The sequence below is a fragment of the Oncorhynchus mykiss genome, chromosome 24 (genome assembly GCF_013265735.2).
Source record: "Oncorhynchus mykiss isolate Arlee chromosome 24, USDA_OmykA_1.1, whole genome shotgun sequence".
NCBI lineage: Eukaryota > Metazoa > Chordata > Actinopteri > Salmoniformes > Salmonidae > Oncorhynchus > Oncorhynchus mykiss.
Window position 1 is genome coordinate 34,503,560 of NC_048588.1, and position 23,604 is coordinate 34,527,163.

Here is a 23,604-nt window from a genome sequence, read left to right on the forward strand (position 1 = left end):
GTGTAAGAGTGGAGTATTATGGGGTGGTTCAGTTTGCTGGGTGTAAGGTTGGAGTGGAAACTATCCTCTTTGTCAGTCCTAATGAATCATTTAACTATTTATCTCAGAGGACTAGAGGAGCAGAGGAATGGAGGAGGTAGATATTGGGTTGAAGGGAACCCGATCTCTTTGTGGGTCCACTTCTGTAGTATGTGTGTCAGTCAAGACACATAATAGTTGGTTGTATGTGTGAGAAATGGAGATTTAGAAAGAGAGACAGAACGTGTGAGAGAGGACAGGAGTGTGAGGTGTGTGTGTCAGTCAAGACACATAATAGTTGGTTGTATGTGTGAGAAATGGAGATTTAGAAAGAGAGACAGAACGTGTGAGAGAGGACAGGAGTGTGAGGTGTGTGTGTCACTCAAGACACATCATAGTGGTTGTATGTGTGAGAAATGGAGATTTAGAAAGAGAGACAGAACGTGTGAGAGAGGACAGGAGTGTGAGGTGTGTGTGTCAGTCAAGACACATAATAGTTGGTTGTATGTGTGAGAAATGGAGATTTAGAAAGAGAGACAGAACGTGTGAGAGAGGACAGGAGTGTGAGGTGTGTGTGTCACTCAAGACACATCATAGTGGTTGTATGTGTGAGAAATGGAGATTTAGAAAGAGAGACAGAACGTGTGAGAGAGGACAGGAGTGTGAGGTGTGTGTGCATTCTAAAACAGAAAAGGTTCCTGGGGTATTCTTCAGGGGTTCTTCAAGTTGAAACTGTGACGGAACCCCTAGAAGTTCTTTGAAGAACTCTTTTAAAAGGAGTTAATATTAATTATTATTATTAATAATAATAATACTACGTGTAACAGTATAACTTCAGACCGTCCCCTCGCCCCGACCCGGACGCAAACCAGGGACCCTCTGCACACATCAACAACAGTCACCCCTCGAAGCATCGTTACCCATCGCTCCACAAAAGCCTACTTCAAGGTCTCAGAGCAAGTGACGTCACCGATTGAAACGCTATTTAGCGCGCACCACTGCTAACTAAGCTAGCTATTTCACATCCGTTACATAGGCATAACAACGATAACATCATATTTTAGTTCTCAGTGTTTATTATGATTTTAGTGGCAAAGCAGAATTTAAAAAAATCTAAATATGAGGTAGACTCCCAGCAGAGCCCCAAGTCCAATGGATATATTCTCTAACGTGTTCATGTTAATGTGTTGTTGTTCCCCGTATCCATAGCCACATGGTGATCGAACAGGTTTCCTAATATATTCATCAGGGGCGTAGGGAGGATGACGTCTGTGAATCCAACAATTCTGAAAAGATAGACGGTATCATCATAAAACAATATCAATATAGATCATACAAGAGACAAACCTTACCTTAAATTGAGGAGATCGTTACATTTTCCAGTTAAGTGGCTGCACCTGCTGTCCTCTCAAATTCAAATCCAAAGGTTTCAGTTGGGCAGTTAGGTTCCTGCGACAACAACGAACACAAAAAAACCCAACTCCTATGGGGTTCTTGGAATGACCTTTTCGGGGGGCATTTTCAGAGCCAAGAACCCTAATGTTCTTCAAAGTACTTTGAGGATCTTAAAAGAACACCTGTTGAACCCTTAATTTTTGTTTTTGTGTGTGTTCTCTGTGTCTCTGCCTAGTGCCCACTCTCTCTTTCTAAAGACGGCCCAGTCATCTTAAAAAAAAAAAAGAATACTAGCACAGAGATAAAGATCAATGAGGGAACTGTTGAGACAGCTGAATTCAGACGGTCTACGACCATTTTCGCTCTGGTTGTATTTTGTTTAAAAGTTGTGTGTGTTGCTGGACTACAGAGACAACATTCAGATGGAACGAGGATGAAACTAATCAAGCCCAAGTCTACGCCCCTTCATCTGTGATTGGCCAACAGTAGGGGATTCTTCAATAACGTCTTTGTTGTCAACGATAGATGACTCGTTTTCATTTTTGTATAACAGGAAATGTATATCAGATTTCTTAGTTATTTTAGATAAATTCAGACTATTTTGAGGAAGATACTGGCTACGGCATCTCAAAATGGACAAACAGTACTATTGCCACTTTTTTCTTGTTTTTCAAGCAAAGGTCCTTTAAGGGAGTATGCCGAGCACACTTGTTTAGTTCGCCTAGCTGAGTTTGGCTAAAGCATGCTGACGCCTTTAACCCTTCTCTCTCTCTACTGTCTTCCCTGTCTCCACCCTCTCACTGTTGACTACCTCAATGCTCTGCATCACTTCCTGGTAGAAACAGTCAGGGAAGATGTCTCAGTTGGAAGGAGAAGGATCAGTGCTTGAGAAGTGTAGTGGTCTGAGGTTAAAGGATAAAGTTCACGGCACTGCCCCTAAACAAGTCATTTAAAAAAAAAAAACTTTATTTAACTAGGCAAGTCAGTTAAGAACAAATTCTTATTTACAATGATGGCCTACCTCGGCCAAACCCAGATGACACTGGGCCAATTGTGAGCCGCCCTATGGGACAACCAATCACGGCCAAATGTGATGCAGCCTGGATTCAAACCAGGTACTGAAATGCAGAGTCTTAGACCACTGCGCCACTCGGGAGCCCCCCACTAAACGACCTGGTAACTGATAACAGGAGAGCAGTGGAGGCTGGTGGTGGGAGCTATAGGAGGAAGGGCTCATTGTGATGGCTGGAATGGAATTCATGTGGTTTCAACACACAGATTAAAAAACAATGAGCTCACGACAGTTGGTATTCCCAAGCGGTCTCCTGTCCCAGTACTGGCCATAAGCTTATTTTTTTGACCCCGTTCTCTCCCCGAATTAGGTCCCTTGGCTCATCTCTGCAACTCCTCAATGGGTTCGGGAAAGGGCGAAGGTCGAATCATGCGTCCTCCCAAAACATGACCCTCCTGGCCGTCCTCGGAAACATGACCCTCCAGGCCAACTACTTATCACACCAGCTGCAGTGGCACCTCAACAACTGCAGTGCTTTGCTTTTGACTGCTGTGCCACCCAGGACCCACTCAGTCCAGCCATTACAATGAGCCTGCCCTCCTATAGCTCCTCCCACCAGCCTCCACTGCCTGAGAGGTTCCCAGTCCTAAACCACCTGGTAACTGGATAGCAAACCCAGAGGTACAGACTAAGTAAGCCATGCTTACTCAGTGGTACTTCAGTTGATAGGAGGTACATGGAGAGCATTAGGTCAGGAGGGTTAGAGGAGGGTCTGGAGAGTGTTACAGAGAAGATGCAGGGTGAGGATACAGGCCGGGCCAGCCACGATGAAACTCTGTTCTGCTCTGTCCTGTTTGCAGCGGTCCTGCGGGTCTTTGGAGAAGACTGACTTCTCCCAGGGCTGGCTGTAAATAATAGATGACTTGGACTCCATCTTCAAACTCCAAATGATACATGTGTCTGAAATACTTCAACTCTTCGCCTTAGAAGTGCCCTATGCTCGATTGAGGATAAGTGAGTGTGTGTGCGTACGTGGGTTTGTGTGTGTAGCCAGGAGGACAGGCCGGCAGTGACCCTGGGCTTTGGTCTAGCTTGATAAAAAGCAGCAGGGAGGGAATCCTATACCTGTGGAGGTATTCCACCAATCCACAGGACAGTAAAACACTCCACATTAACCATATACACTGATAGAGAGGGGATAAATACCTGTACAGTAAGTGTTATATTGGATCGTGTCCATGTGTGGGTTTCACCTCGGTATACAAAAACACAGGGATCGTTTTACCTAGTTCAGTGTCGTTTTCATAATCCTATTTTAGAGTTATTCCCCTTGCCTGTTATAGTAGTGTAGTAGCCTAATCAATACTGTCCCCTTGCCTGTTATAGTAGTAGCCTAATCAATAGTGTCCCCTTGCCTGTTATAGTAGTGTAGTAGCCTAATCAATAGTGGCCCCTTGCCTGTTATAGTAGTAGCCTAATCAATAGTGTCCCCTTGCCTGTTATAGTAGTAGCCTAATCAATAGTGTCCCTTTGCCTGTTATAGTAGTAGCCTAATCAATAGTGTCCCCTTGCCTGTTATAGTAGTGTAGTCGCCTAATCAATAGTGTCCCCTTGCCTGTTATAGTAGTGTAGTCACCTAATAAATAGTGTCCCCTTGGCTGTTATAGTAGTGTAGTCGCCTAATCAATAGTGTCCCCTTGCCTGTTATAGTAGTGTAGTAGCCTAATCAATAGTGTCCCCTTGCCTGTTATAGTAGTGTAGTCACCTAATAAATAGTGTCCCCTTGCCTGTTATAGTAGTAGCCTAATCAATAGTGTCCCCTTGCCTGTTATAGTAGTGTAGTCACCTAATAAATAGTGTCCCCTTGGCTGTTATAGTAGTAGCCTAATCAATAGTGTCCCCTTGCCTGTTATAGTAGTGTAGTAGCCTAATCAATAGTGTCCCCTTGCCTGTTATAGTAGTGTAGTCACCTAATAAATAGTGTCCCCTTGCCTGTTATAGTAGTAGCCTAATCAATAGTGTCCCCTTGCCTGTTATAGTAGTGTAGTCACCTAATCAATAGTGTCCCCTTGCCTGTTATAGTAGTGTAGTCACCTAATAAATAGTGTCCCCTTGCCTGTTATAGTAGTGTAGTCGCCTAATCAATAGTGTCCCCTTGCCTGTTATAGTAGTAGCCTAAATAATAGTGTCCCCTTGCCTGTTATAGTAGTAGCCTAATCAATAGTGTCCCCTTGCCTGTTATAGTAGTAGCCTAAATAATAGTTCCCCTTGCCTGTTATAGTAGTAGCCTAATAAATAGTGTCCCCTAAATAGCTTGTTGAACAGTGTCCCCTTGCCTGTTATAGTAGTGTAGTAGCCTAATCAATAGTGTCCCCTTGTCATTTGCACACAAGAAGATTTCAGTCGTGAATGAAGAAATGTGTGTTTGGCGTTTTGCCAAATGTTTGTTAGAGAATTGCGCTTGGAGTATAAAACGTGTGTCGGTAGTATTGCAGATGTGGTGTCTCTGGTTCTGCTAAATGAGATACAGGTTTGGGTGCCTCATGGATCAGATTTAGTGTGTAAATAATTGGGAACAGCTGTAATGTGGATAACATTGTATCGCGTATGATGCTAAGCCAGAGGACAGGAGGGAATTCATTTGTGCATTTTTTATTGAACTGTCAGTGTGTCGGTGTGTGTAGTAGGAATGGGGTGTGTGTGTAGTAGGAATGGGGTGTGTGTGTAGTAGGAATGGGGTGTGTGATTGTGAGTGTAGTAGGAATGGGGTGTGTGTGTAGTAGGAATGGGGTGTGTGTGTAGTAGGAATGGGGTGTGTGATTGTGTGTGTAGTAGGAATGGGGTGTGTGAGTGTAGTAGGAATGGGGTGTGAATGTAGTAGGAATGGGGTGTGTGTGTAGTAGGAATGGGGTGTGTGATTGTGTGTGTGTAGTAGGAATGGGGTGTGTGATTGTGTGTGTGTAGTAGGAATGGGGTGTGAGTGTAGTAGGAATGGGGTGTGTGATTGTGTGTGTAGTAGGAATGGGGTGTGTGAGTGTAGTAGGAATGGGGTGTGAATGTAGTAGGAATGGGGTGTGTGATTGTGTGTGTGTAGTAGGAATGGGGTGTGTGATTGTGTGTGTGTAGTAGGAATGGGGTGTGTGATTGTGTGTGTAGTAGGAATGGGGTGTGTGATTGTGTGTGTAGTAGGAATGGGGTGTGTGAGTGTAGTAGGAATGGGGTGTGAATGTAGTAGGAATGGGGTGTGTGATTGTGTGTGTGTAGTAGGAATGGGGTGTGTGATTGTGTGTGTGTAGTAGGAATGGGGTGTGTGATTGTGTGTGTAGTAGGAATGGGGTGTGTGAGTGTAGTAGGAATGGGGTGTGAATGTAGTAGGAATGGGGTGTGTGTGTAGTAGGAATGGGGTGTGTGTGTAGTAGGAATGGGGTGTGTGTGTAGTAGGAATGGGGTGTGTGATTGTGTGTGTAGTAGGAATGGGGTGTGTGTGTAGTAGGAATGGGGTGTGTGTGTAGTAGAAATGGGGTGTGTGATTGTGTGTGTAGTAGGAATGGGGTGTGTGAGTGTAGTAGGAATGGGGTGTGAATGTAGTAGGAATGGGGTGTGTGTGTAGTAGGAATGGGGTGTGTGATTGTGTGTGTGTAGTAGGAATGGGGTGTGTGATTGTGTGTGTGTAGTAGGAATGGGGTGTGTGTGTAGTAGGAATGGGGTGTGAGTGTAGTAGGAATGGGGTGTGAATGTAGTAGGAATGGGGTGTGTGTGTAGTAGGAATGGGGTGTGTGATTGTGTGTGTGTAGTAGGAATGGGGTGTGTGATTGTGTGTGTGTAGTAGGAATGGGGTGTGTGATTGTGTGTGTGTAGTAGGAATGGGGTGTGTGTGTAGTAGGAATGGGGTGTGTGTGTAGTAGGAATGGGGTGTGAGTGTAGTAGGAATGGGGTGTGTGTAGTAGGAATGGGGTGTGTGATTGTGTGTGTAGTAGGAATGGGGTGTGTGAGTGTAGTAGGAATGGGGTGTGAATGTAGTAGGAATGGGGTGTGAGTGTAGTAGGAATGGGGTGTGTGATTGTGTGTGTGTAGTAGGAATGGGGTGTGTGATTGTGTGTGTGTAGTAGGAATGGGGTGTGTGATTGTGTGTGTAGTAGGAATGGGGTGTGTGAGTGTAGTAGGAATGGGGTGTGAATGTAGTAGGAATGGGGTGTGTGTGTAGTAGGAATGGGGTGTGTGTGTAGTAGGAATGGGGTGTGTGTGTAGTAGGAATGGGGTGTGTGATTGTTTGTGTAGTAGGAATGGGGTGTGTGTGTAGTAGGAATGGGGTGTGTGTGTAGTAGAAATGGGGTGTGTGAGTGTAGTAGGAATGGGGTGTGAATGTAGTAGGAATGGGGTGTGTGTGTAGTAGGAATGGGGTGTGTGATTGTGTGTGTGTAGTAGGAATGGGGTGTGTGATTGTGTGTGTGTAGTAGGAATGGGGTGTGTGTGTAGTAGGAATGGGGTGTGAATGTAGTAGGAATGGGGTGTGTGTGTAGTAGGAATGGGGTGTGTGATTGTGTGTGTGTAGTAGGAATGGGGTGTGTGATTGTGTGTGTGTAGTAGGAATGGGGTGTGTGATTGTGTGTGTGTAGTAGGAATGGGGTGTGTGTGTAGTAGGAATGGGGTGTGTGTGTAGTAGGAATGGGGTGTGAGTGTAGTAGGAATAGGGTTTGTGATTGTGTGTGTGTAGTAGGAATGGGGTGTGTGATTGTGTGTGTGTAGTAGGAATGGGGTGTGTGATTGTGTGTGTGTGTAGTAGGAATGGGGTGTGTGTGTAGTAGGAATGGGGTGTGTGATTGTGTGTGTGTAGTAGGAATGGGGTGTGTGATTGTGTGTGTGTAGTAGGAATGGGGTGTGTGATTGTGTGTGTAGTAGGAATGGGGTGTGTGAGTGTGTGTGTAGTAGGAATGGGGTGTGTGATTGTGTGTGTAGTAGGAATGGGGTGTGTGATTGTGTGTGTGTAGTAGGAATGGGGTGTGTGATTGTGTGTGTGTAGTAGGAATAGGGTGTGTGATTGTGTGTGTGTAGTAGGAATGGGGTGTGTGATTGTGTGTGTGTAGTAGGAATGGGGTGTGTGATTGTGTGTGTGTGTAGTAGGAATGGGGTGTGTGAGTGTGTGTGTAGTAGGAATGGGGTGTGTGATTGTGTGTGTGTGTGTGTAGTAGGAATGGGGTGTGTGATTGTGTGTGTGTGTGTGTAGTAGGAATGGGGTGTGTGAGTGTATGTGTAGTAGGAATGAGGTGTGTGATTGTGTGTGTGTAGTAGGAATGGGGTGTGTGTGTGTGTGTAGTAGGAATGGGGTGTGTGATTGTGTGTGTGTAGTAGGAATGGGGTGTGTGATTGTGTGTGTGTGTAGTAGGAATGGGGTGTGTGAGTGTATCTGTGTGTAGTAGGAATGGGGTGTGTGATTGTGTGTGTGTAGTAGGAATGGGGTGTGTGATTGTGTGTGTGTAGTAGGAATGGTGTGTGTGTGTGTGTGTGTGTGTGTAGTAGGAATGGGGTGTGTGATTGTGTTTGTGTAGTAGGAATGGGGTGTATGATTGTGTGTGTGTAGTAGGAATGGTGTGTGTGATTGTGTGTGTGTGTAGTAGGAATGGGGTGTGTGATTGTGTGTGTGTGTAGTAGGAATGAGGTGTGTGATTGTGTGTGTGTGTATTAGGAATGGGGTGTGTGATTGTGTGTGTGTAGTAGGAATGGGGTGTGTGATTGTGTGTGTGTAGTAGGAATGGGGTGTGTGTGTAGTAGGAATGGGGTCTGTGTGTAGTAGGAATGGGGTGTGTGTGTAGTAGGAATGGGGTGTGTGATTGTGTGTGTGTGTAGTAGGAATGGGGTGTGTGATTGTGTGTGTGTGTAGTAGGAATGGGGTGTGTGATTGTGTGTGTGTAGTAGGAATGGGGTGTGTGATTGTGTGTGTAGTAGGAATGGGGTGTGTGAGTGTGTGTGTAGTAGGAATGGGGTGTGTGATTGTGTGTGTGTAGTAGGAATGGGGTGTGTGATTGTGTGTGTGTAGTAGGAATGGGGTGTGTGATTGTGTGTGTGTAGTAGGAATGGGGTGTGTGATTGTGTGTGTGTAGTAGGAATGGGGTGTGTGTGTGTGTGTGTAGTAGGAATGGGGTGTGTGTGTGTGTGTGTAGTAGGAATGGGGTGTGTGAGTGTATCTGTGTGTAGTAGGAATGGGGTGTGTGATTGTGTGTGTGTCGTAGGAATGGGGTGTGTGATTGTGTGTGTGTAGTAGGAATGGTGTGTGTGTGTGTGTGTGTGTGTGTGTGTGTAGTAGGAATGGGGTGTGTGATTGTGTGTGTGTAGTAGGAATGGGGTGTATGATTGTGTGTGTGTAGTAGGAATGGTGTGTGTGATTGTGTGTGTGTGTGTAGTAGGAATGGGGTGTGTGATTGTGTGTGTGTGTAGTAGGAATGGGGTGTGTGTTTGTGTGTCTGTAGTAGGAATGGGGTGTGTGATTGTGTGTGTGTAGTTGGAATGGGGTGTGTGATTGTGTGTGTGTGTGGTAGGAATGGGGTGTGTGATTGTGTGTGGTAGGATTGGGGTGTGTGATTGTGTGTGTGTGTAGTAGGAATGGGGTGTGTGATTGTGTGTGTTTGTAGTAGGAATGGGGTGTGTGATTGTGTGTGTGTGTAGTAGGAATGGGGGGTGTGATTGTGTGTGTGTAGTAGGAATGGGGGGTGTGATTGTGTGTGTGTGTAGTAGGAATGGGGTGTGTGATTGTGTGTGTGTGTAGTAGGAATGGGGTGTGTGATTGTGTGTGTGTAGTAGGAATGGGGTGTGTGATTGTGTGTGTGTAGTAGGAATGGGGTGTGTGATTGTGTGTGTGTAGTAGGAATTGGGTGTGTGAGTGTGTGTGTGTGTAGTAGGAATGGGGTGTGAGTGTAGTAGGAATGGGGTGTGTGATTGTGTGTGTGTAGTAGGAATGGGGTGTGTGAGTGTGTGTGTGTAGTAGGAATAGGGTGTGTGATTGTGTGTGTGTGTAGTAGGAATGGGGTGTGTGATTGTGTGTGTGTAGTAGGAATGGGGTGTGTGATTGGGTGTGTGTAGTAGGAATGGGGTGTGTGATTGTGTGTGTGTAGTAGGAATCGGGTGTGTGTCGGTGTGTGTGTTGTAGGAATGAGGTGTGTGATTGTGTGTGTGTGTAGTGGGAATGGGGTGTGTGATTGTGTGTGTGTTGTAGGAATGGGGTGTGTGATTGTGTGTGTGTGTGTAGTGGGAATGGGGTGTGTGATTGTGTGTGTGTTGTAGGAATGGGGTGTGTGATAGTGTGTATGTAGTAGGAATGTGGTTTGGGATTGTGTGTGTAGTATGAATGGGGTGTGTGATTGTGTGTAGTAGGAATGGGGTGTGTGTGTAGTAGGAATGGGGTGTGTGAGTGTGTGTAGTAGGAATGGGGTGTGTGAGACAGATGCTCTCTTTGTGTGTAATTTTGAGTTGATGGCCAATCTAATTTAGACACACACACACACACACAAATAAGGAGGCTGAACTGAACGCTGGCAAAGCCGATCGATCACTTTTTGACTCATTGACTTATCTCAAAAACCACAGCTGGTGTTTCAGTTTGGGATGAAAGCAGAAGCACTGTGTGTGTGTGTGTGTGTGTGTGTGTGTGTGTGTGTGTGTGTGTGTGTGTGAAAAAAGAGAAAGAGAGGGCTCAGGGGAGAGATGAAGAGAGTGATAGGAAGAGAGTGATAGATCCCTAAACCTCCACCAACCTCCAACCTCCCATCCCTAAACCTCCTCCAACCTCCCATCCCTAAATCTCCACCAACCAACCTCCCATCCCTAAATCTCCTCCAACCTCCCATCCCTAAACCTCCACCAACCTCCCATCCCTAAACCTCCACCAACCTCCCATCCCTAAACCTCCAACAACCTCCCAACCCTAAACCTCCACCCTCCTCCAACCTCTCATCCCTAAACCACCACCAACCTCCCATCCCTAAACCTCCACCAACCTCCCATCCCTAAACCTCCAGCAACCTCCCAACCCTAAACCTCCACCCTCCTCCAACCTCTCATCCCTAAACCACCACCAACCTCCCATCCCTAAACCTCCTCCAACCTCCCATCCCTAAACCTCCACCAACCTCCCATCCCGAAACCTCCACCAACCTCCCATCCCTAAATCTCCTCCAATCTCCCATCCCTAAACCTCCTCCCATCCCTAAACCTCCACCAACCTCCCATCCCTAAACCTCCACCCTCCTCCAACCTCTCATCCATAAACCTCCTCCAACCTCCCATCCCTAAATCTCCTCCAACCTCCCATCCCTAAACCTCCTCCCATCCCCAAACCTCCAGCAACCTCCCATCCCTAAATCTCCTCCAACCTCCCATCCCTAAATCTCCTCCAACCTCTCATCCCTAAATCTCCACCCCCCTCCAACCTCCCATCTTTAAACCCCCACCCTCCACCAACCTCCCATCCCTAAATCTCCACCAACATCCAATCCCTAAACCTCCTCCCATCCCTAAACCTCCACCAACCTCCCATCCCTAAACCTCCACCCTCCTCCAACCTCTCATCCCTAAACCTCCTCCAACCTCCCATCCCTAAATCTCCTCCAACCTCCCATCCCTAAACCTCCTCGCATCCCCAAACCTCCAGCAACTTCCCATCCCTAAATCTCCTCCAACCTCCCATCCATAAATCTCCTCCAACCTCTCATCCCTAAATCTCCACCCCCCTCCAACCTCCCATCTTTAAACCCCCACCCTCCACCAAACTCCCATCCCTAAATCTCCACCAACATCCAATCCCTAAACCTCCACCAACCTCCCATCCCAACACCTCCACCCTCCCATCCCTAAACCTCCACCAACCTCCCATCCCTAAATCTCCACCCTCCTCCCATCCCTACATCTCCACCATCCTTCCATCCCTAAACCTCCACCAACCTTCCATCCCTAAATCTCCACCCTCCTCCCATCCCTACATCTCCACCATCCTTCCATCCCTAAACCTCCACCAACCTTCCATCCCTAAACCTCCACCAACCTCCCATCCCTACATCTCCTCCATCCTCCCATCCCTAAACTTTCACCCTCTACCAAACTCCCTTCCCTAAACCTCCACCAACTTTCAACCCCTCATCCCTAAACCTCCACCCTCCTCCAACCTCCCATCTCTAAACCTCCTCCAACCTCTTATCTTTAAACCTCCACCAACATTCCATTCCTAAACCTCCACCAACCTCCCATCCCTAAATCTCCACCCTCCTCCCATCCCTACATCTCCACCCTCCTCCCATCCCTAAACCTCCACCAACCTTCCATCCCTAAATCTCCACCCTCCTCCCATCCCTACATCTCCACCATCCTTCCATCCCTAAACCTCCACCAACCTTCCATCCCTAAACCTCCACCAACCTCCCATCCCTACATCTCCTCCATCCTCCCATCCCTAAACTTTCACCCTCTACCAAACTCCCTTCCCTAAACCTCCACCCTCCTCCAACCTCTCATCCCTAAACCTCCACCCTACTCCAACCTCCCATCCCTAAATCTCCTCCAAACGCCCATCTCTACACCACCCTCCTCCAACCACCCATTCCTATACCTCCACCCTCCCCCAACCGCTCACCCGTAAACCTCCACCCTCCCCCAACCTCCCATCCCTAAACCTCCACCCTCCTCCAACCTCCCATACCTAAACCTCTCCCCATCCATCCTCCTCCTCTCTCCCCCACCCCTCTCTCCCCATCCCTCCTCCTCCCACCCCTCTCTCCCAATCCATCCCTCTCCCCCCTCTCGTCTTCATCCCTCCTCCTCCCACCGCTCTCGTCCCCATCCCTCCTCCTCCCACCCCTCTCTCCCCCATCTCTCCTCATCCCACCCCTCTCTCCCCATCCCTCCTCCTCCCACCTCTCTCCCCATCCATCCCTCTCACCCCTTTCGTCCCCATCCCTCCAACCTCCCACCCCTCTCTTCCCGTCCCTCCAACCCCTCTCTTCCCCATCCCTCCCACTCCCACCCCTCTCTTTCCGTCCCTCCAACCTCCCACCCCTCTCGTCCTCATCCCTCCCACTCCCACCCCTCTCTTCCCCATCCCTCCCACTCCCACCCCTCTCTTCCCCATCCCTCCAACCTCCCACCCCTCTCGTCCCCATCCCTCCCACTCCCACCCCTCTCGCCCCCCACCCTGTCTCCAGGCCCTGTTGTCCCGTGGTCCCTGGTGAATGAGTTAGTCTGCCTCAGTGCCTCCTACTATTAGTAATTTGGTTTGTGTCATTAACGGAAGAACCGACAATACACACACACACACACTTCACTTATCTCATTACCCATGAGGCTTTGCAGTTGAGCCCTCATAGAGCACTTCCTCATTACCGATGAGTGTGCAGGTGAGGTCTCTTGGGTTGGAAATGCAAAACTGAACTCGGATCAGCTTGCGGGTAACTTCATCCACTCTGTGACACAGCCTTCAGAATGAGAGAATATCCACTCTGCATGACACAGCCTTCAGAATGAGAGGACGATCAAATCAAAGTTTATTTGTCACGTGCGCCGAATACAACCTTACAGTGAAATGCTTACTTACAGGCTCTAACCAACAGTGCAATTTTTAAGTAAAAAAAATAGGTATTAGGTGAACAATAGATAAGTAAAGTAATAATAACAACAGTAGAAAGACTGTTACAGTTGAAAGTTGCATTTATTAGTGAGGGCATATTTTTACACGACCCCCATTGGACAGGAATGAACAGATTGTGTTCCCCTGGGCTCGTGGGTGGCTTGGGTTTCAGAGAGGAGAGGCATGTTCACATCACCACAGCATGACAACACACTCAAGCCCATTAATACCATTCCCCCTGGGTCAAACCACCGTGGATCTCAGCAACAGCATTCTCTGTCTAGTTACAGACGGAATGCTAAGTCTGTGTGTCAGACGGGAACACTAAGTCTATAACTTCCTATATGAGATCTGACAATGCTATTTGTCTTTATGGAAGAGAGGACAGAGAGCCGGGCAGCATTTCACTATTTCATCTATGTGCTTGTATAAATGTAATGTATTTTTCACATTTAATCAGTGTTTGGATGTCTTAGTTCTACGGTCTACAAGGATAGATATTATGGGTTTGTAGGAGCTAAATTAGATACATGTAAATGAACCCTTGCAGCGAAAGACCACACGTGCGTTTTTTAAATTCTGACATTGGCCAAGCCCAGCTTTATTGTAGTGTGACTAGACGAATAGCCAAAAAATAAAATGTCTTCCATCATAAAACTACCATATCAGAATAAAGGTGCAGAGATAAACCTCTGTTTGAGTCATTTGTAACTTCCAGTGTCCGTCCTGTCATGTCTCTTACTACTGGCTGCCTGTCACAGTGGAGCGGTTACCCAGGATAGTGACCTCTCACCTCCAACCCCAGACCTCATCTCTTGCTACTTGTCAGTCCCCTCCCACCTCCAAGCCCACTCCAGACCAGCTCCCATTCTGTCAGTCCCCTCCCACCTCCAAGCCCAGTCCAGACCAGCTCCCATTCTGTCAGTCTCTTCTCACCTCCAAGCCCAGTCCAGACCAGCTCCCATTCTGTCAGTCCCCTCCCACCTCCAAGCCCAGTCCAGACCAGCTCCCATTCTGTCAGTCTCTTCTCACCTCCAATCCCAGTTCAGACCAGCTCCCGTTCTGTCAGTCCCCTCCCACCTCCAAGCCCAGTCCAGACCAGCTCCCATTCTGTCAGTCTCTTCTCACCTCCAAGCCCAGTCCAGACCAGCTCCCATTCTGTCAGTCCCCTCCCACCTCCAAGCCCAGTCCAGACCTGCTCGTCTCTTCCCACCTCCAAGCCCAGTCCAGACCAGGTCCCATTCTGTCCACCCCTACTCTACCACTCTGTTTACTCCCCTTAACCCTCAGTCCCTTCCTTCCTTCCTTCCTTCCTTCCTCTCTCTTCTCATCATTCATCTCTCCTCCTGTTTTCCCACATGTTCCTGGTCCATCTCCCTGTGATTTACAGCCTCTGTCTACAGAGTTCAGGAGCAGCTCCTGACAGGCTGGAGTGTCTGTTGTCTGCTGACCTAAGGGGAGGAGTCTGTCTACAGAGTTCAGGAGCAGCTCCTGACCGGCTGGGGTGTCTGGTGTCAGCTGACCTAAGGGGAGGAGTCTGTCTACAGAGTTCAGGAGCAGCTCCTGCCCGGCTGGGGTGTCAGCTGACCTAAGGGGAGGAGTCTGTCTACAGAGTTCAGGAGCAGCTCCTCTGTATAGAGCAGAGTTCAGGGGTTAATAGGCCACACTTTAGGCTCTTTGAGGTGAAAGTGGAATTTCATTGTAAACGTTGTGAATGCTGTTTCTTCCTCACATCACATATAGGGCTGTCACGCCTGGTGCCCCCTATTCCACACAAAGTCAATTATTTCAGGAGCTACACGAGTTTAATCAATCCATCACATTTTATAAAGTCTTTATTTTTTTTTACATTGTCACAAAGTGTTTTACAGAAAATCAGCCTAAAGCCTCAAAGAGAAAGCAATGCAGAGGCAGAAGCACAGTGGCTGTGAAAAGCTCCCTAGAAGGCAGGAACCCTATAGAGGAACCAGGAAATAAAAATCTTAAGCCTATGGTGGACTGTATTGTGTCCTGTCTCACGCTTTCCTCCTCCTTCACAGGTCTCCCATCCATCCCGCCGTCATGAGTTCCTGGGTTGTGAACAGGAAAGGAGGGCCGCAGTACTGCCATCACTTCCTCACAGACAACAGCATCTTTCATGGTGAGTGTCACACACACACACACACACATAAGCAAGCAAACAGTTCTCTATTTCTCTATGTCCACAGATATCTTAATTTGACCGGTTTGTTACAGCAGGACAATAATCTTACAATGACAGGAAATGTGAATTATTATGTGCATCGTGGGCCAGATCAAATGTCAACATCCATGAACGACGGTGTTGGACGGTGTTGGACGGTGCACACTGGGACATCACGTTTGCCTTCTCCTGCTCAGACATTACAAGCATTAACCAAGGTCATGGACTGCCAACTGCCATCAGCCACCAGACTGCTATAACATATGATGTGGTTAGCTGATACAGAAAATACACTATACTGTATATACAAGAGTATGTGGACACCCCTTCAAATTAGTGGATTCAGCTATTTCATCCACACCCGTTGCTGACAGGTGTATAAAATTGAGCACATAGCCATGCAATCTCCATAGACAAAACGTTGACAGTAGAATGGCCTTACTGAAGAGCTCAGTGACTTTCAACGTGGCACCGTCATAGGATGCCACCTTTCCAACAAGTCAGTTAGTCAAATGTATGCCCTGCTAAAGCTTCCCCGGTCAACTGTAAGCGCTGTTATTGTGAAGTGGAAACATCGAGGAGCAACAACGGCTCAGCCGCGAAGTGGTAGGCCACACAAGCTCACAGAACGTTACTGCCGAGTCTTGAAGTGCGTAGTGTGTAAAAAATGGTCTGTCCTCAGTTGCAACACTCACTACTGAGTTCCAAACTGCCACTGGAAGCAACGTCAGCACAATAACTGTTTGTCGGGAGCTTCATGAAATGGGTTTCTATGACCGAGCAGCCGCACACAAGACAAGATCCCCATGCGCAATGCCAAGGGTCTGCTGGAGTTGGTGTAAAGCTCACAGCCATTGGACTCTGGAGCAGTGGAAACGCGTATTCGTGAGTGATGAATTACGCTTCACCATCTGGCAGTCCGACGGATTAATCTGGGTTTGGCAGATGCCATGAGAACACTACCTGCCCGATTGCATAGTGGCAACTGTAAAGTTTGGTGGAGGAGAAATAATGGTCTGGGGCTGTTTTTCATGGTTCAGGCCCTTTAGTTCCAGTGAAGGGAAATCTTAATGCTACAGCATACAATAGCATTCTAGACGATTCTGTGCTTCCAACTTTGTGGCAACAGTTTGGGGGAGGCCCTTTCCTGTTTCATCATGACAATACCCTTGTGCCCAAAGTGAGGGCCATACTGAAATGGTTTGTCAAGATCAGTTTGGGAGAACTTGACTGGCCTGCACAGAGCCCTGACCTCAACCCCATCGAACACCTTTGGGATGAATTGGAACGCCGACTGTGAGCCAGGTCTAATCACCCAACATCAGTGCCCGACCTCACTAATACTCTTGTGGCTGAATGAAAGCAAGTCCCACAGCAATGTTCCAACATCTAGTGAAAAGCCTTCCCAGAAGAGTGGAGGCTGTTATAGCAGCAAAGGGGGGGGTGAAACTCCATATGAATGCCCATGATTTTGGAATGAGATGTTCGACGAGCAGGTGTCCACATACTTTTGGTCATGTAGTGTACCTATCCAGGCGTGGTCAGTAGCCGTGCATGGGTAAAATCACTGGGGATGTCAAGCCAGAAAAAAAACGTATTACAACCTATGTGTTTCCGTTATATAAAGGCATAAGGCGGCAGAAAGAATTCAACCACACCTTTGTTTCATCACAAAACCAGATAGCAACCTCTGTCCAGTGAAATTTTGTCGTTTTTGTTGTCCTACCTGGCTAAAATACCTGCTCGCTAGTCTAACTTCCTTTCATGGATACCAATGCACCAGGCCAGCTAGTTAGCCTGCCACATATTGAACTCCCATCCTCTCAGGCCAGTGGCACAATATATGAATATATGGTTTGATCAAAATTGCCATTATAATCATTTGCCAGTACGGAGAATTAAGTCTAAATCCCTATCTCCATCCATGGCTAATTTAGGAAGGGGATGGTGTTAGCTAGCTAGCTAACCACGGGACGACAATGACCCAACGAGATGCAACAATTAAAGTTTTTTCTGTAAATGACGTTCTGCTTTTGATGTGATGTGATTGGTGGGAAGCCAAATCCAAACTGCCTTCCCTTGACACGTTGTTTTTGATGTGCGCCAGGACCAATCACATTTGAGCTCACTCAGTTTAGCTCAACACTGATTGGCTATTATTTATTTTTTTTATCAAGGGAGGTCAAATGCTCGCTGGCTTCCCTTGCATTCAATGCTACGGGTTGCAACAATGTCCCACTCTTTCTGATCAGACAGCAGCAGATAGGTAGGCTACACATACTGAAAAAGAGGGGCTCGGTTTTACTTGCTTAGGTTGCTTTCTCCAGTGAGATACATGCAGCCTCTTGCAAGTTGATGGAAAAACAATGAAACACAGAGAAAGGAAAGATACATTATTTTATGTTTTTTAATTTTTATTTATAGGTCTATTTTTGGGGAAGCCTGGCTTCCTTTGGCATCCATGAGTACACGCCACTGGGCATTGTAAGCTCTGGCATGTGTCAGCAACACCTGGGCAGAGGAACGCGCCCCACAGGCAAAAGGATCTGCTGCATATGTCAGATCAATCTGAAATTACCATAAACATTTCAACTGAGCTACACGGATCTTCAGCCCAAACAATAAATCCTCCAGAACAGGGGTATACGCAATGCCGTATGAGATATAAAATATTAAATATAAAAAAAAGATATGTCCTCTCACTGTCAACTGTGTTTATTTTCAGCAAACTTAACACGTGTAAATATTTGTATGAACATAACAAGATTCAACAACTGAGACATAAACTGAACAAGTTCCACAGACATGTGACTAACAGAAATTGAATAATGTGTCCCTGAACAAAAGGGGGGGGGGTCAAAATCAAAAGTAACAGTCAGCATCTGGTTTGGCCACCAGCTGCATTAAGTACTGCAGTGCATTTCCTCCTCATGGACTGCACCAGATTTGCCAGTTCTTGCTGTGCGATGTTGCCCCACCCTTCCACCAAGGCACTTGCAAGTTCCCGGACATTTCTGGGGGGAATGGCCCTAGCCCTCACCTTCCGATCCAACAGGTCCCAGACGTGCTCAATAAGATTGAGATCCGGGCTCTTCGCTGGCGATTGGCAGAACACTGACATTCCTGTCTTGCAGGAAATCACGCACAGAATGAGCAGTATGGCTGGTGGCATTGTCATACTGGAGGGTCATGTCAGGATGGGCCTGCAGGAAAGGTACCACATGAGGGAGGAGGATGTCTTCCCTGTAACACACAGCGTTGAGATTGCCTGCATTACCAACAAGCTCAGTCCGATGATGCTGTGAGACACCGCCCCAGACCATGACGAACCCTCCACCTCCAAATCGATCCCGCTCCAGAGTACAGGACTCGATGTAACGCTCACTCTTTCGCCGATAAACCCAAATCCAACCATCACCCCAGGTGAGACAAAACCGTGACTCATCAGTAAAGAGCACTTTTTGACGGTCCTTTCTGGTCCAGTGATGTTGGGTTTGTGCCCATAGGCGACGTTGTTGCTGGTGATGTCTGGTGAGGACCTGCCTTACAACAGGCCTACAAGCCCTCAGTCCAGCCACTCTTAGCCTATTGATCTGAGCACTGATTGAGGGATTGTGCATTCCTTGTGTAACTCGGGCAGTTGTTGTTGCCATCCTGTACCTGTCCCGCACGTGTGATGTTAGGATGTACCGATCCTGTGCAGGTGTTGTTATATGTGGTCTGCCACTGCGAGGACAATCAGCTGTCCGTCCTGTCTCCCTGTAGCACTGTCTTAGGCGTCTCACAGTACGGACATTGCAATTTATTGCCCTGGCCAGATCTGCAGTCCTCCTTGCAGCATGCCTAAGGCACGTTCACGCATATGAGCAGTGACCCTGGGCATCTTTCTTTCTGTGTTTTTCAGAGTCAGTAGAAAGGCCTCTTTAGTGTCCTAAGTTTTCATAACTGTGACCTTAACGGCCTACCGTCTGTAAGCTGTTAGTGTCTTACTGACTGTTCCATAGGTGCATGTTCATTAATTGTTTATGGTTCATTGAACACGCATGGGAAACTGTGTTTAACCTCTCTAGGGGGTGTGGGACAGTAGCGTCCCACCTGGCCAACATCCAATGAAATTGCAGAGTGCCACATTCAAAAACAAATACTCATTATAAAAATTCATAAAACATACAAGTGTTATACATCGGTTTAAAGATGAACTTCTTGTTAATCCAACCACGGTGTCAGATTTCAAAAAGGCTTTACGGCGAAAGCATACCATGCGATTATCTGAGAACAGAGCCCAGCAGACAAATCATTACAAACAGTTACCAGCCAAGTAGAGGAGTTACACATGTCAGAAATAGCGATAAAATTAATCACTTACCTTTGATGATCTTCATATGGTTGCACTCACATGACTCCCATTTACTCAATAAATGTTTGTTTTGTTTGATAAAGTCCCTCTTATTATTCAAAAACCTCCGTTTTGTTCGTGCGTTTTGTTCAGTAATCCACAGGCTCAAAGGCGGTCACAACAGGCATTCGAAAAATCCGAAAAGAATCAGTAAAGTTCGTAGAAACATGTCAAATGATGTTTATAATCATTCCTCAGGTTGTTTTTAGTCATATTAATCAATAATATTTCAACCGGACAAAAGCTTTGTCAATATAAAAGGAAAACAAGAAAGGCGCGCTCTCGGTCGAGCGTATGAAAAACCTCTGGGACACGGCAGTGTCCACTCATTCAGAGTGGTCTTACTCCCTCACTTTTCAGAGTACAAACCTGAAACAATTTCTAAAGACTGGTGACATCTAGTGGAAGCCATAGGACATGCAATTTGAGTCCTAAGTCAATAAAATCTGTATAGGCAGTCAATGGAAAACTACAAACATAAAAAAATCCCACTTCCTGGATGGATTTGTCCTACTATTTCAGTTCTGTTATACTCATAGACATTATTTTAACAGTTTTAGAAACTTTGGAGTGTTTTCTATCCAAATCGACTAATTATATGCATACCCTAGCTTCTCGGCCTGAGTAGCAGGCTGTTTACTTTGGGCACACTTTTCATCTGGAGGTGAAAATAGTGTTCCCTACCCTAGTGAGGTTAAACCCTTTACAGTGAAGATCTGTGAAAATTATCTTTGAAAGACAGGATCCTGAAAAAGGAACGTTTCTTTTTTTTGCTGAGTTTATATAATATAATTTTTTTCTTATTTTTCTTTTTTCCAACGGGCTATACATTTGGGTGCCAAAAATTCCCAAAATAAAATTAAACCATCTAGTGTTCTGCGAAATAATAACACAATGTCAAATACAGGTAGCTTAGTCAAATAATTAACATCCGATCACATTAACCATTACTCATCCAATCACATTAACCGTTACTCATCCAATCACATTAACCGTTACTCTGTCACAGGAAACCTTCACTCTTGCGCAGACATTTAGAAATAAAACATGACAATTTGAAAAACAAGCCACAAGTTTTTTGAGTAGTAAGACATGTATAAAAGCAACAGATACCATTAAGAAGAAGGGGCTAGAAACGTCTTATATGGTGAGCTACCGAGTGACTAGGACAGGCAAACCCCATACTATTGTGGAGGACTGGCTAGGACAGGCAAACCCCATACTATTGTGGAGGACTGGCTAGGACAGGCAAACCCCATACTATTGTGGAGGAGTGGCTAGGACAGACAAGCCCCATACTATTGTAGAGGACTGGCTAGGACAGGCAAACCCCATACTATTGTGGAGGTGTGGCTAGGACAGGCAAACCCCATACTATTGTGGAGGACTGGCTAGGACAGACAAGCCCCATACTATTGTGGAGGACTGGCTAGGACAGGCAAACCCCATACTATTGTAGAGGAGTGGCTAGGACAGGCAAACCCCATACTATTGTGGAGGACTGGCTAGGACAGGCAAACCCCATACTATTGTGGAGGAGTGGCTAGGACAGACAAGCCCCATACTATTGTGGAGGAGTGGCTAGGACAGGCAAACCCCATACTATTGTGGAGGAGTGGCTAGGACAGGCAAACCCCATACTATTGTGGAGGAGTGGCTAGGACAGACAAGCCCCATACTATTGTGGAGGAGTGGCTAGGACAGACAAGCCCCATACTATTGTGGAGGAGTGGCTAGGACAGGCAAACCCCATACTATTGTGGAGGACTGGCTAGGACAGACAAGCCCCATACTATTGTGGAGGACTGGCTAGGACAGGCAAACCCCATACTATTGTGGAGGACTGGCTAGGACAGGCAAACCCCATACTATTGTGGAGGAGTGGCTAGGACAGACAAGCCCCATACTATTGTGGAGGACTGGCTAGGACAGGCAAGCCCCATACTATTGTGGAGGACTGGCTAGGACAGACAAGCCCCATTCTATTGTGGAGGAGTGGCTAGGACAGACAAGCCCCATACTATTGTGGAGGACTTAATTCTTCCTGCTGCTGTAGATATGACTGGGACAATGTTGAGGGAAAAGGACAAAGAAACTATACAGACTGTGTCTTCATCAAACAACACTGTTTCACGACACATCAGTGACATGGCAGGAGGTGTTTTGAAACAATTACTGCTTCGCATACAAGCCAGTGAATTACATGCCTTAAAGCTGGATGAGTCAACAAAAGTGGCAGGCCTGACACAGCTCCTGATATATGTCTGTTATCTTTATGGGGGGGTCAATGGAATCTGTGTAGGCAGTCAATGGAAAACTATAAACATAAAAAAATCCCACGTCCTGGATGGATTTGTCTCAGGTTTTCGACCTACTATTTCAGTTCTGTTATACTCATAGACTGCTTACATGATGACGAGTTTCTCACATGACTGGCCTGTCTCGGTGATGTTTTTCTCGCCTGAATGATCTGAATCTAGGATTACAGGGACTTTCCCCAACTATATTCAATGTGCGGGACTAAATTGAGGCTATGATTAAGAAGTTGGAGCTCTTCTCTGTCTGCATTAACAAGGACAACACACAGGTCTTTCCATCATTGTATGATTTTTTTGTGTGCAAATTAACTCAACCTTACGGACGATGTCAAATGTGATATAGTCGAAGCACCTGAGTGAGTTGGGTCTTTGTCACTTCCCACGAGCCGGGTTGTGACAAAAACTCACACTCATTCTTATGTTTAATAAATGTATCATGTAGTGTGTGTGTGTGTGTAGCAGGCTTACAAGGATGGCAAAAAACAAAATTTGAGAGTGTGCTGACCCTGGTGCTAGAGGGGGGTACAGCTGGAGGTTAAATGTTTGAAGGGGGACTGGGCTATAACAACTTTGGGAACCACTGCCCTAACAGAATAATGTTGAACCTTGGCTTGAAGCGGAATTACAGCAATTATACACTTGGAGTAGATGAGAGATGACAGTGTGTGGAAATGACCATGTATTTCTCATCAAACAGACTACCCACTGGGCACAGACGTCATTTCAACATCTAGTTTTTATTTACATTTCGTTGAGTTGTCAACTAACGTGAATTCAACGTGAAATACCATTGGATTTAGGTTAGAAGTTGGGTGAATAAAATGCGAAATTCCCTTACCATGATGACTTTTTTATAATCCGTTGATGAATGTTGAATTGTTTTGTTGAAATGACGTGGAAACAACATTGATTCGACCAATTTTTGCCCGGTGGGTAGCTAGTGAGGCTTCATAATATTATAATTATCACAGTGATAATCTATTCTTCAATTCAAACCGTAAAGCTGGTAGCCTTCTAATGAGCAAATATATTAGTCAAGCGAGGAAAATTACTCGGTGATTGTTTGACGAAGCCCCTGGGCAATATCCTTTCCACTCAGAAGCCTGCACCTAAAAAGAAAAACAACCATAGGCTGAAGGGACAATTTATGGGTGATGTGTTTCCTATTGGTGAAATAGTTTACATCTTTGGAGATGCAGCAGTGGCAGGACACACGCGGTAAAAATATCACCCATGCGTAATAGAAAGCAGAGAGAGAGAGAGAGAGAGAGAGAGCGCGAGTACAAATAATAAATAAACCGTTTCCCTTCTCCAGAACTGACGTTAACACCAGAACGCCCCATCGCATTCCGCGCTCCCCACGTCAGAGCCGGTGACATGAGAGGTAGTGGAACGTCTGTCAAAAACACAAGTTCAACTTTTCCATTCTTGATTCCCCCGGAACACAATCGTAAGACTTAAATGCAACTCGATGTCAAATCACACCGAACTGTCTTTCATCAATTAGTCTACCTGGCCAACATCCTGTGAAAGATTTTTGTTCATAGACTATCTGAAATTTGGTTAGTATATTTTGAGTCCCTCGCGAGGTCGTAGACCTTTACGCTTTTCACTAGCTCCGCGTATATGACAGCCCCACTCACCCCCTCGCCAGGCTATCGCGTAAATATGTCAAGA

The 23,604-nt window shown here is 46.4% G+C and overlaps 1 protein-coding gene and 1 long non-coding RNA gene across 5 annotated transcripts in view; one reads left to right on the forward strand and one right to left on the reverse strand.

The window, feature by feature from the left end:
- Nucleotides 1-23,604, forward strand: part of LOC110503217 (1-phosphatidylinositol 4,5-bisphosphate phosphodiesterase eta-1-like) — a 136,528-nt gene that overhangs the window by 1,886 nt on the left and 111,038 nt on the right. For all 4 annotated transcript variants that reach the window (XR_005039338.1, XM_036961459.1, XM_036961456.1 and 1 more), the window contains exon 2: nucleotides 15,071-15,171. Coding sequence is in view for 3 of the 4 variants with exons in the window: in XM_036961459.1 (XP_036817354.1) it covers nucleotides 15,093-15,171 (79 nt within the window). In the remaining variant the exon portion in view is untranslated. The remainder of the gene's footprint in view (nucleotides 1-15,070; nucleotides 15,172-23,604) is intronic.
- Nucleotides 1,090-23,085, reverse strand: LOC118944027. The gene is made up of 3 exons (XR_005039339.1): nucleotides 22,766-23,085; nucleotides 1,371-1,467; nucleotides 1,090-1,304 (listed from the first exon to the last, which is right to left on the reverse strand). It is a non-coding gene; the product is annotated as an uncharacterized LOC118944027 (long non-coding RNA).